General features: G+C 47.2%; 1 protein-coding gene across 2 annotated transcripts in view; it reads left to right on the top strand.

Moving 5' to 3' along the window:
• The window catches only part of PMEPA1 (prostate transmembrane protein, androgen induced 1), a 42,419-nt gene extending 29,470 nt beyond the window's left edge, over window positions 1–12,949 (top strand). For both annotated transcript variants that reach the window (XM_080354797.1, XM_080354798.1), the window contains 3 exons: window positions 5,485–5,639; window positions 11,267–11,320; window positions 11,414–12,949. In XM_080354797.1, coding sequence (XP_080210923.1) covers window positions 5,485–5,639; window positions 11,267–11,320; window positions 11,414–11,962 — 758 coding nt within the window. In that variant the 3' untranslated portion in view covers window positions 11,963–12,949. The remainder of the gene's footprint in view (window positions 1–5,484; window positions 5,640–11,266; window positions 11,321–11,413) is intronic.
• Window positions 12,950–13,808: the final 859 nt, after the last annotated feature.

Raw genomic sequence — 13,808 nt, 5'->3', positions numbered from 1 at the left:
GGACATGCAGTGTGACATTACAGTGCCACTCTATTTAGCCGACAGTAGGCAGCAATTCATTTACGGATTTCATAACCTTCAGGACCAGACGTGACTCGGCTGTCTGTGATCCCCAGGGGCTGTGCCTGAGGGCTGCAGTGGGACAGTCCCCACCGAGGTGCCCAGCTCTATGTCACTGTGGGCTCTTGGCTGGGATCTCTTGAGTCACAGTGCTGTCACCTGCGTGAACCTCTGTAAATAACAGTAGGTGATCCACAAAGTCACCATCCACAACAGGGAACGGGAAGTCCTGCTTTCTAGTTAGAGCAAGGGCTACAGGGGCAGACGGTGAGATGCTCTTCTTGACTCTGCCACCACCTCTCTGTAAGCGTCACATTACTCTTCGGCTCCGTGTTCCTTCTGCAGTTCCTGGAGGGACCAGGGTCTTCAGTGAGGCTGAGTCTGAGCTGAATCTCCATCCTTGCTGGCATGACCCAGGGAAGATGTTGTCCCCCTGCAGTGGGTGGGCTGGGAGCCTTGGCTTCCCACTTGGCAGCAGATGTGGGTGCCCAGGGTCAGGGTGGGAGCTGGATGAACATGGGTACAAAAGCACCCATTCAGTCTCAGTGTAAAAGTTCCTGTGTGTCAGAGCAAGTGAAGACCAGCAGTGAAGGCGCAGTACACAGCGGGCTTCCTTGGTTCTTGCTTTAGGTGCTCACAGGAGGTTTCTCTGGGAAAGTAAGTGACATGTAATTAAAAATAGTCCCTATGTATGGTGGAAAATGGCCAGTCTAGAGATTTCCATACAGCTGGATGATAGAGTCACCTCCCAGCATAAATGGGGACTCTTTATCTCAGATTGCAGGTGTTTGCAGAGGGTCTTCAAGTCAGTCCTTGCATTGCCCTGGGCTCAAACCCAAGGCTGGGTCCAACCCCGTCCTGCCCAGCGAGCAGCAGTGATGGCACAGTGGTGATTCAGAGGGAAATGCCATTTCCACCGTTCTCCGAAACTTGAAACAGCCAAGTCTGCGTTGTTCTCAACTGCTTTTTAGTCGCCCCAGCTCTTACTCACTTCCTTTTGGGTTTTTCTGCTACTCAGATTCACATCAGTTTCTCGATTAGGGGAAGCCGCTGCAGTTATGCTTTCATTTTAAATCCACTTCTTTTTTCCCCCCTTTTCTGTGACCTGCGCTATTGCAGATGTCAGGGCAACGCTGGAAGTTTCCCCATAGCGGTGGGGCTGTGCCCAAGGCTGTGAAGGCTTTGCCTGCCTCGCTTTCCAGCTCTCCTCTCTGTCAGGCACGTGGAGCAACCTCAAAACACAGTTTTAGATGTGCTTTCTCAAATAATGCTGACAAAATTAGTGATGATGGTCCCTCAGCATCAGAGCCCCATCATGAGAGCACCCAGCAGCTGAGGTGTATATCCCATCCACCCTGGGTAAAAATTAACTGATGGTTCATTAACTTTTATTAGCGGGGCTTGCTCGGGAGGCATCTCGTGTCTGGCTTGAGGAGGGCATTGGGTTCCCTCACAGCGGACAGTGTCCACCAGAAGATGAAATCAGCAGCAGGAGTGTTTTCTCCACGCCCTTAAGTGCATATTTTCAATAGTCCGTGTGAGCTTGTGCTGGGACTCATTGTGCTTGAACTGTCCCAGCAATCTGTTTCAAGTCAGAAAGAAGGGGTTTTTAATGATAAAAATACCCAGAGGAAGTGAAAGTGAACATAGGAGAAGCAGAGTATTCTGCAGGGGATTCTCTGCTTGCTTTAGTTTTGTCTCAGCAAAACAGACTTGAGTTTTCTGTGCACCACAGCATTTATGATGACTGGCATCTTTTTTTTGAAACACTCTTTTTTTCCTTAGGAATTGTGCCTGGTGCAGCTACATTTCTTCAGCTTGCCCATTATCTCTTGAGTAATTTCACTTCTCCTTCTCATCACTTCTCACACCATACTCAATTCCAATATATATAGGAATCCTAGTTGAAGCTTACAGATAACTGTTTTGACCTGCAGATGTGTATTATACCTGACTGAAAGCAAAGGTCATCTTGGCTGAGACCCTGTCTGAAAAGCTGTTCTGTTCACATGTAAATGATAGCTGGAGCACCCGCAATTATTGCAGCAAAATGCAGGTGTAATTTTTCTTCCCTCTTTGTATTTCAGAGCGTTTATCTTCAGCAGTCATACCCTGTGGAAGGACGAGCATTAATAAAGTTTATAGTAAGCATTTTATGAACTGTAGAATAGCTGTAAAAAGTAAGGAAGCGCTTTTAAAGTATATGGTATCCTCGTGTCCCCTGCGGCTGCTGTGAACCCCGCGTTGTGCCTGTGCAGGGACTCGGCACTCCTAGCGTCACCCTTGACTCAAATAGCGCTCCCTCCTTGCAAGAATATTAATACATTCAAAACCTGTGGGTGCTGAGCATTTTGTTCTTAGGCACTCGAGGAAGCTCCGACATGCACTTTTCTGCAGCTGCTTTTATTGAGCTGTAAATGTGTCTTTGGAGGGAGGAGTGGGGCTGTGCCGTTGAGGTGCCCCCATGTCAGCACCACCTTCCATTTTCTTAAATTTCGGATGCTTTAGAGCCTTCTCACCTCCGTGTCCAGGCAGCAAGATGTTGCCACCCTCCCAAATGCCTTCCGAGCAGAGCGACTGCAGCCTGCGTGTTGTGGGGTCTCCCGCCTTTGGGAAGCGGTGGATGCTCCCATCATTTATTAATACAACACTATAACCTACTGTGAAACCCTTATTTAAGGCCACATGGGATTTAAAGTGGCAAACGATTAACAAGCTTGAAGAATGAGACATGACAAGCGATTTTTACTTGATCACGAATATCCAGTTTCAGGATGGTGAGAATTTGGGGGAAAAATGCTTAGTTGCAAAACGGTTGCACGCATGGTTACTGACTCCCAAAGCTGCAGCGTCTAGACAGAATATACAGAAAAGCAGGTTGTGTCGCTTAAATGTGATGTCTGAACCTGTTAGTTTGAAACGTATTCTGGAGTAGAAATTATGCAAAATTAAATTAGTGTGACCTTACTTTGCATTTGGAGGCTGAATATGCCCATTTCGTACAGCCTAGTGCATTTATAACACTTCCCCTGGGGAAAATTACGGAGAAAAATGGAATGAGGTCTCTTCTAATTGAAAAGTGACAATGATTAGGAAGCCAAATACAAAATGTGTTGAGTGGTTTTTTTTCTTGTTTTGTTGTGTGTGTGTTTTTAAGAATACCAGTAGAATTTAAAATTATGTGCTTTGCAGTTTGGCTTGTTTTTCATTCCCCAAAGTCTTTTTATTAGCATAGCAGCTGAATTGCACTTGTATAATAACGTGTTAACTCAAAGTTTGGTTTTTTAATGATCTTTCTTCATTAGTTGGACTGAGCTGCTTGGATAAAATCTTACCGAGTATATCCAGCTTTCCAGTGTTTGGTTGGTTGGGTTTTTCTTCCCTTTCTGCAAACGAAGGCCACGAAGACAAGTTAAAACAGGGAGAGCTGGCAGAAACCTTGGTGCCTCGAGTGGATATGAGTCTCTTGAAACTTGAAAAGCACAAATTAAGTGTGTAGGGCTTCTTTATTTTATTTTTTTCTTCTCCAAAGGCCACATTGGGCAACATGAGCGTTCTTGGGATTAAAGCTCACATCAGTGTACCTGATGTGTTTGCTCTGAGGCTGTGCTGGTCCTCACGGGCTGGGATGCTGTGGATGAGATGCTGGTGTGTTGTCCCGGAACCTGACGGGATCTTCTGCTTCAGGCTCCGCTTCTTATGTGTGCAGGACACTTGGCGTAGGTCGTTTGGAAATGGCTCATCCTGTGTGTCCTTCCTCGGAGAGAATACGGACAGTGCTTCCCAATGGCCAAAACTTCACCTGGTCACCAATGTACCGTGGCCAGTTTAGCAAGGTTTGGTTCATATAAGGGACCTCTCATCCTAGGAAAGTAACTTTCCTTTACAACTACCTTGATCTTGTTTTTCTTCAGAAATATAACCTCTTCTAAAAAAAAAAAGGAAGTTTTCCATCGGTGGCCTCATTTATTCTTTTTTCCTTGCGTTTTCTTACTGTAGCCAAAGCACAGGCTGTGTTTTGAGGGTGAATTCTTCCTGAAACCGTTGGTTGCGTTTCGTTTGTTGTCTTTTCCGTGATGCGTTCTGCCGGGAGCAAGCGCGGCACCGCAGCTGGGCTGCTCGGGGCTGCTCCGCTCTGCCCGTGCGTCCGTGGGGCAGAGGGCTGGGGGGCCCTGTGGGGTCTGGCTCTTTGTGGGAGACCTGGAGAACACCCCGGGGGGGTCTGTGGGGCCGATAAGGTTCCTGCTTTCAAGGCATAATTCTGCTTTTCGGAGGTGTTTGGCAGAGCTAGTTCAGCATTTTGGGCAACAGCAGAAATAGCTGCTGTTTAGCAGAACGAGCGCCGAGGTAACTGGCAGCACTTACCACCTGGAGTCTTTTCTTGACATTTATTTCCTTTTACTGGCACTTAAATGCCACATGCCAGGAGAAAACTTTCCACAAAAAAAGAAAATGAAATTTGCCTGACTCAGCAGAAGCCACCCCAGCTGGCATGAGCGGTGTGGTGCTGGCCTTTGAGGCACAGCGGATCTTCCTGTGTATGCATAGATATATACGTGTGTCTGTATAGATAAATGCAGATGGCAGCATCCGTGATAGCTTAGGGCACAGCTTTCCGAAACTGGATTATATAGCTGTCCCTACTGAGAAGCAAACAAAGTTTAAATCCCCAGAACTATTGAATTTTGCTGCTCTGGCCCCTCCTTTGAGACGGGACGGGAGTTGCTGCTGCCCGGTCCTGGGCACGGGGAGCCCAGGGCAGGCATTGGGGGGATGAAGGGGAGCAACTGAGCAGTTTGGGGTGGCGTCTGCTCTCTGAGTTTCAAACCCATGGAAATAATGACCCCAGTGCTGTTTCCCTCTGGTGCTCAATTTTCCTTAGCCTCAGAGAGGTGTGAGGAATTATTTCCTTAGGAAATTTTAGGAGCGGCTTCTTACTGCCTCCTGCCAAATGTCTCCGGAGTTAACCAGATAGTCTGTTGTTTGCTTGTTCTTGTTTGTTTGGAGGATTTTTGGCAGGTTTCCTTTATGGCAGTTCAAGCCACTCAAGCTGCCGCTGTCAGCTGGCAGAGCCCTGAGCCCAGGGCTGTCTGGAGCTCCGGCATCGCGCCCGGCTGCCGTCTCACCCAAAAGCAGGAGGTCCCCCAGCCTGTGCCCTGCGTTGGATGGGCCGCAGAGGGCTGCATTCCTTGAAGTAGCCTCTTTGAGATTCTTTTGTGACACTGAAATAGTGAATTAATAAGTTTTTTTTATTAAGTAGCTGAAGTTAAAGCATGCAGAGCCCACGAACACGTGTATAACAGCTTTATGGGGGAGGGATGCAGCGGTGTCGCTGGCATCTTGGCGATGTTGATTCTTCTTGCACTCAGTTGCCTGCTGCTTTTTCACAGTGGCTTAAAGTCTGTCTGTCTGTCTCTCTTGCAGCGGAGTTGGAGTTTGTACAGATAATCATAATCGTGGTGGTGATGATGGTGATGGTGGTGGTGATCACGTGTCTGCTGAACCACTACAAACTCTCTGCGCGATCCTTCATCAGCCGGCACAGCCAGGGGCGGCGGAGAGACGAGAACCTCTCATCAGTAAGTCACGTCCTGCTCTTCCAACCCGGGTCCTGCGCTGTTTGCCAAATGATGTGATATTTGGGAAATGTTAGAGCCAAAAGCATTCGTCTGGGTCGTGTTTGCCCATGTGCCATCTGGCACTGAGTGAAGAAACACCCTCCAGGTTGGGTCTTGGCATCATCTTCTGTCTCTTGGTTATGCGGGGACCTTTTAGGGATGCCTCTGCTCTTTAGGGTGCTGTATGTTGGGATACATGGGCAGCTGTAGCCTCGTGTCTTTGCCCTGAGCTTTGCAGTTTGGACTTCACATCAGCCAAGTAACTGCACGAGGCTGTTCTTGGTGTGTCCTGTTCCTGAAGCCACCACGTACCCTCAGTCAGTTGGGTTGCACATGCCTTGCCTTTGACAGCCCCAAACTATGTCCTTTGCAGGCTCCAGGTGGAGAGTCTCAAATGACTGTATAAAAATGACTGCTTGCCTTGAAGAGAGTAGGAAATACTGAAAGGTTTTGTCCAGTTTTCAATAGTACCTCTGACCAAGACTTGAGGAGGAGCCTCTCCAGCCTCAGGCAGATGTTGGTTTATGCACAGCTGGAGGGTTTCCTCAAATACAGCAGCTCAGAGAGACTTAAGAGGACATACAAAGACAGCACATTTTCTCGGAGAACGAGCATGTATCGTATACTATTCACTGCTGCCTGCATGGCTCTGTCTTCAGTGCAGTGTATCCTGTACTGATACTTTTATTTTTCGTGTTCACCCTTAAAATCTTAAAGCTATTTAAATGATAGGGCTTCCTCAAGGTCACTGCTTTGCGCGCTCTCCTTTGCAGCTTCCCAGGGCTGAGCACATCGCTGCTGCCTTGTGCTGCTCTGTGTGGGGCTGCAGGATAAAAATCCAATACTGGGATTGCTGGGTTTTGTTCTAAAGGGAGAGATATCTAACATCTTTTATTTAACAAGTCTCCAGTACAGCGCTGTTGCTCAAGCAGCCACCAGCTCTGGGGCCAGCCCTAAACTCCTGGGGTTACAGAAATCTCACATCTCTATTGTCCCATGTACCTGCTTTCAACAGTGGCAAAGTGTGGGCACCTGAGCCTGTGAGTTTTTAAACACAGCAGAAAGGTTGTTTTCCCATTTTCCATCTTTTTTTCTCTATTCTGTTTTATTCAGAATGTTTTACTTGAACAATACCAAAATGTTTCATTTTACATTTTCAAAGCAAATATCAGATCCAGTCTTTTAATATACTAGTTTCTGGTTTGTTAAACGGCCTCATTGTTTATTTTCTTTAAGAAGAGGGAAGAAGGCTGACTTGGAAAGAGAAAATCACATGGAGATGGAAGAAAAATTTGGGGTTGATGCAGTCCCTACACCAAACCAGCTCTGCTATTTAGTAGCCTTCAGTCACATCAGTGATTAAATGGCTTTTTAGCGAAGGTTTACCTGCACACCTGTGCTAGACCTGAGTCAGGGTGCAGAGTCTTCAAAACCTTTCTCAGAGCTAAGGAAAGCAATGCTAATGGACCTGTTTGGGTTCTCCCCCTGCCCCTGTATGATTCTTCCCCTTCCCTGCACAGCTCCGGTCTAAACGAGCATTCAAACGAGCAGACAGGCTGTGCTGGACTGGATACCACTTTACTTAATTCATTAAACTTGCACTGAACTGGTGTTGGGCTTTTTTAGATCTCAAACCAGATCTTGCTGTCGTGACCACAGACAAGCACTGGAGCCGTGTCCGTGCTTTTCACCTTCTGCAATATTAAAGTAGCTCATCCCATGACAGGATGCTTCTGGGTCTGCTGGAGTTGTCCTCCTTCATTGTAGCTCAAAAATTACAAGTGAAGGAGAAATCAATTTCCCTAAAGGTTGTTCATTTTGTTTTGTTGGTGGTTGTTGTTGTTGGTGGTTTTTTTTAATGTGTTTCTTGCTAGCAAGGAGTTCTTACATTACATGTGTGTTTCTCCATCACTGTTCTTGCTGTACTTAAACTCTGTCTCCATATAACAAAGAACTTGTATTTTTCCAGAACTAAAAATGTTTAAGAAATGCTACTGAAGAGTTTTTTGCACTAAGAATGCCATTGTCCCTGCACCTTTGAAACAGTGATGTCCCTCTCCACCAAGAAAAATGAGTTTAAAGGCAATTTCCCAATTACCTTTGTCCCTCAAAATGGAAAATATAAGTCCTCTTGAAGGCTTGGAGACTTAATCTGCACCATGCAGCTTTACAGAGAAAATTCTCTGACATTACTAAAAAAAAAAGGGGCTTTATGAAAGTTGAAGATCAGTCTCTAAAAATAAATTAAAAAATGATTTTAGGTTCTGCAGAGAGTCCTGGGATACTTGCAAAGGCTTTTACAGCCACATTGCTCAATGGACATTGGAATCTCAAGCTTTTGTTTCAGAAAACCGTAGCTTTTTAGGCTCAGCTATTGTTGAGATGAATTCAAGTCCTAAATATTCCAAAAATGAGAGATGAGTGAGGAGAGCCCCGAGGACAAGGATTTACAGGGGTGATGCTTCCCCAGGGCAGCACAGTTTTGCTCAGCTCGGTGGGGCTGTGTACCTGTCCCATGGCCAAAACACAAAGGCTACAGATGTGTATGTTTTCTGTCTCTGGCACTATCTCACTACTGTTTGCTTTCCAGCAATTTTAATGCCCCTGCTGAGTTTTTCGGGGAGGTGAGCCGTGACCCACGTGGGCTCACAGTGGTCTGTGAGATGAAGGGTCTGTGTCGGTCAGCTCAGTGCAGGCTGAGCGCTGGAGTCCCAGGAGAAGTGGTTAATGACAGCTGCAGAGATCCGGCTCCTACAGAAAATGTGTCTCCTGTCTGCTCCTTATCCCTCTGTGGATCCAGTTTTAATGGTGTTTCTACCCATTTGCTATTCTTGCAACCCTCTGTAGTGCCTGGGGCATCTGTACAAACAGATGAGTTAATCTGTGAGCTTTTCTTCTGAGCCTCTGGGTGGGATACTGGGTGCAGGCATTGGTTAAGTGGGTACTTAGGGGTAGGGGCTGTTTTGGGGTGCAGCAGCTCGCACAGGGTGTATACGTGCCCTCCCTGCAGCGGGAAGCCCCGGGCGAGCGTGGCGGTGCTGGATGCTCGGCAGGCCGGGAAGCGCCGCGCTGCAGCCGCCCTCGGGGAGCCGGCTGACATCACTCCCGGGAGCGGGGGAAGCAGATGGGATATTGCCATGGCGCTGCCCACCGCCAAGTTAAATATAAAACATCTAGCAGAAGGCAGCGGGGTACTCGCTGCTCAGGAAGTCTGCCACGGGGACATGGCAAAGTAAACACAATTTTTTAAGTCCTTTCCTCTCCTGCCCGCTGCTTGGGCATCCTTTGGTGTGAGGGGAAAGGCTGGCAGTGCTGGAAACCCTCTGCATGCCCTTTGGTGTCAGCGCTGTGGCTGAGCAGGGGCGTTAGAGGCGAGGATTTGATCTGTGGCAGATGCAATTCCTCTTGGGTCTTTTGGCTGCTGGGGAATTTGACTGTAGACTATCCCTGCAGGCAAGAAATACATGTAAAATGGACCAGACTAAACAGTTCATGCCTATGTAAACTGTTGCATATTGAAGTCTGGAGGTCTGTATAAAACACGGTGTTGTCTTGCTCGGGAAGGGCTGTGTGGACACAGCTCAACCATCAGCTACCGCTGAGGAGGATGCCGGTGCTGCAGCACTTGACCTCTGCTCTAAGGAGATGCTCCCTGAAAACACCAAGAAATGGGAAGAATCTGGGCCGTCTCATCTCCATATAAATCACTTTTCATTGCACTGGCAACTACTGCCTAGAAATTTATGTGCAGAGCTTCAAAAACAGGAACCTGATAGCACATGCAATGCAGCAAGAGAAAATACATTCCGAAGTTGGGAGAAAATAAAGAAGAAAAAGGCAAGGGGAGAGAGCCAAAGGGGTGGGGGTGTAACTGGTGGCATCTTTGGAGATTTTAACGCGGTGCTGGTGCTGTGTTTTGGGCAGTGGGATGTGTGTTGTGGGATGGCCGGGTGCTAAGGCTCCTGCCATGGGGCTTGGGCCTGTCTCTGCCCATGGGGACACCCCTGCTCTGTCCCCTGTCCGAGGCGCTTCTGGGGGGAGCGGAGATGCTGCTCAGCTGCATGCTGGGGTGTCTGCAAAGGTATGCAGCAATGTTTTGCCTTGCATGCTGCAGCCTGGGGTTAGGCCAGATGTGCTTCACAGCTGGGTGAGTTCCAGGGAGCATCAGACATGCAGGATCCCTTCTGACTTTATCAGCAAAGGTGTCTGTGGTGCTGCAGCACGCTGCAGATCTTTCCAGGCTTTCACCGGGCTGCCCTGACCGCCGCCATGGTTATTGTGAAAACAGTATTTTTCACAGCAGGGAAGCTTGTAGTTTGCTCACCCTGCTGCATAGGCTGGGTATGGCCTTTGGGTGGGACACCTTAAAGGGGAAAAGGGGAAAAAGAAACATATTTGGCATTTTCTTTCCACTGGTGGGAAATACTCCTGCCTGTGCCAGAACTGGGGATTCACCTGCAAGGAACTGAGAGGTGCCAGCTCTGGCAGGTTATAATTATGAGCCTTCTGGCTTGTGTTCCTCCAGCCCTGCCTGCCGGAGGGATGTTGCTATGTGTGAATATTAGCAATATTTAAATATTTTAGTTCTTAAGGCAAAAGTGTCTGGGGTGAACTGTGTATGCTCAGAGTATCACCAGCAAATGGGAAGAGCCTTTGTTTGTGTGTTTTGATCATGAATTGTAAACTAATCTCATGGTTTGGGAGAAATTGGCTTGTGGCTTTATCATGCCTGGGGTTGTTGGCGCCTGGGTTTGGATTGCAGGATCAGGGTGATGCTTGCAGTGTACAGAAGCCTCTAGATCACAGTTCCTCAGTCTGTTTAAACCAAGGCCCACTTATCCTTTTGGGGGAAAAATACTCTAGAACCATCCTGTTGCTACAGATTTCTGTGTTTTTAGCCAAATCAAAATTAGGCTTAACATTTGGTTATTCACTTATTATCTTTATTTTCCCATGATTTCCTTGATTGTGTGCATCAGGATGTGGGTGTGAGGTTTTTCTTTAAAAAAAAATATCTTGTCATTATTTCATGGAGCATTTTCTGATGTCTTGTGAATCACCCACGGCTCATGGATCACAAATTGAAAAATAATCCTCGGGCATGTTTGAACCAGGGAGAGAAACATGCTGGGTGGGTGTGGGCAGGAGGGGGGAAGTCTGCAAATGGGAGAACGTGTTGTTTGCTGGTGTCATTCTCATCATTCATTCTGCAAGTGGTCTATGGAGGTGAAAATGAACATAAATTTTAATGAGAAGTGGTTTTGGTGGTAATACTCTAATAGTTTAGCATATATCCATATGATACCCAGTATATATGATAATAGCTAATACTCCTACCAGAGCTGGTTGCCTGTTTTGAAGAACTGTAAAATACCAGATTGGAAGGGACCACAAGGATTGCCTGGTGCAGCCTTTCTTGGCAAAAGCACGGTCTGGACCCTGTGCCACCAAAGGGCTCGGTGCTGCGCATGGCTGCAGCTGCAGCAGCGTCGTACCTGGGATGGAACCTGGCACGGGCCATGTGCAGAGGGACTGTAACCACCGCGGGTGGTCGGACTCACCGCTCTCTCTTCTCCTTTCCAATGCAGGAGGGAAGCCTGTGGCCTTCGGAAAGCACCGTGTCGGGGAATGGCATCACAGAGGTGAGGGCGACGCGGGTGCCGCTGCCTTTCCCGCCGTCCCGTCCTGCAGCATCTCACGCCTCTCGCCCTCTTTCCTTTTTCTCTTCCCTGCAGCAGCAAATCTACACCCCGAGACCCAGCGACCGCCTGGCCGTGCCATCCTTTCTGCAGAGGGACCGCTTCAACAGGTTCCAGCCAACCTACCCCTACATGCAGCACGAGATTGACCTGCCGCCCACCATCTCGCTGTCGGACGGCGAGGAGCCCCCCCCGTACCAGGGACCCTGCACCCTGCAGCTGCGGGACCCCGAGCAGCAAATGGAGCTCAACAGAGAGTCGGTGCGGGCCCCCCCCAACAGAACCATCTTCGACAGTGACTTGATAGATAACTCTGTGTACGGGGGGCCGTGTCCCCCCAGCAGTAACTCTGGCATCAGTGCGACCTGTTATGGGAGCAACGGGAGGATGGAGGGACCACCGCCGACCTACAGCGAGGTGATCGGGCACTACCCCGGGTCCACGTTTTACCAGCACCAGCAGAACAACAATGGGATGCCCTCGATCTTGGAGGGCAGCAGACTCCATCATTCACAACTCAATGGCCTTGAGAGCACAACCGCGTGGAACAAAGAGAAAGAGAAACAAAAAGGGCACCCCTTTTAAAAAAAAAGAAAAAAAAAAAGGAAAAAAATCTAAAAAAGGAAAAAAAATAGAAGAAAATAACAAAGTAAATGAAACACTCTGCACTTCTCATTAAAAGAAAAAGGAGAGAGTGAGTTGAGGAAGATGAGCAAAGAAAAAGAAAAAGCCCTTCCCCATCTCTCCATGTATAAATATTTACTTGTTATGTCTGGTCTGAATGCACAAGCCTACCAAGCTTGCAGAAACATTTCTTTATTGAGCTGTGTCTAGACGTTTAAAAAAGGAAAAAAAATCAACCGTAGTCCATTATTTTTGTTTCTAGTTGAGCTGTGTGTGAATGCTTTTTTTTTTGTTTGTTTATTTCACTTATCTTTAAAGACAAAATATTTGCACAAAAAACATTTTGTTTAAAGATCTGCAATATAAATATATAAATATATATTAAAAATAAGAGAAAGTGTATGTGTAAGGAGCAGGAGTATTTTTGTATTAGAAGAGGCCTATTCAAAAAAAAAACAAACACAAAAGTTGTTTTCTGAACTAGAAGAAAAATGGCAATTTTTTTGAGTGCCAACTCAAAAAGCGTGTATTACATTGTAAAAAAAAAAAAGAAAAAAAAAGAAAAAAATGAAAAAAAATCAAAAGCAGGGGTTTAGAGTTATTTATATAAATGTTGAAATTTTGCACTATTTTTTAATATAAATATGTCAGTGCTTGTGTTGGTCAAAGCCTCTATCATGTCTACCATGAACCTGTCAAGGGATACATGTCGAAGTGAAGAACAAAGTAGCTGGAAGGGGGTGGCAGGCGCTGCAGCGGAGCCGCCAGCCCCGGCGGAGCGCTGAGCGCTGAGCGAGGCCGCGTCTTATGCAAACCCTTCGTCCCCAGAGTCCCCGCCGGCGGTCACGGCTTCATACATTCCCTACAAAGCAAGAGGAGTTGGTGTGTGTCTGGGTGTCATCCGGTAAGAGTTTTTTTGGAGTAAAAAGGTAAAATGCAAAGCCTCCCTGCTTCTGATAGTAACGACAGAAGCAGACAAAAATTACTTGATTTTTTTTATTTTGGACAAGCTCTGGCTTCTTGGAGGGGGGTGGTGGGGGTGAGAATAAACTTCTGTGTCTGAAGGAACAAAAGTGTTTTTTGGTTTATTTCTTTCCATGTTCAACTGAAGGGACTCTGTTGGGAGCCAAAGCGTTAATATGGAAGTTAATGGGAGTAAATGGTAACGTTCCCACGGGCTGCCTCTCAGCTGGGGTTTAAATCTCGCATTGAAAGTAAGAGCTGAAAAGTGTGGTGGTGGTGAAAGTAATTTTCATTTTGTATTAGACTCCCAAGCCTCTATTGGGAACTATGGGGCGCAGCCGTCCCGCAGCTCTGCCGTCCCCAGGCTGCCTCTGCTCATCGCTATATTTTACTTTATTATCCTGGCTAAAGAGGCGTCGGATACAGTAGATGGATATGAACCTGCTCCTGTGATGTATTAATTAAAGGCTAAAGAAATACGCTTAACGCTTTAGAAGCAAAACCCCCTTTACCTCTTCTGAAGACGTCCCCATCCACAGCAGCACGGTCCCTCCCGCCCGGCCTTGTGCGTCTTTTATTTGTCTTGGTTTTGGAAGCGTTTTTGTCTTACTATGCTATTGTTTACATTTTTTTATATTGCGTAGGTGTCTGGTAGGTGTTTTACCCTCGTGGTGAATTTGTATGTGGTGGAGTGAGCGAGTGGGAAACCTGAGAGCGCGAGAGAGAAAGAAAAAGGGAAATAAACCCCATTTTTGGTCCCGTCTCCCTGGCCGGGTGAGCATCTCTCCCAGTGAGGAAGGGTTGGTAGGAGAACCACAGAGAGCGAAGATTTGACAAGGAGGCG

The sequence above is a fragment of the Nesoenas mayeri genome (genome assembly GCF_963082525.1).
Source record: "Nesoenas mayeri genome assembly, chromosome: 16".
NCBI lineage: Eukaryota > Metazoa > Chordata > Aves > Columbiformes > Columbidae > Nesoenas > Nesoenas mayeri.
The sequence above is the reverse complement of the archived record's forward strand: the minus strand, read 5'-3'. Positions and strand labels throughout refer to the sequence as shown.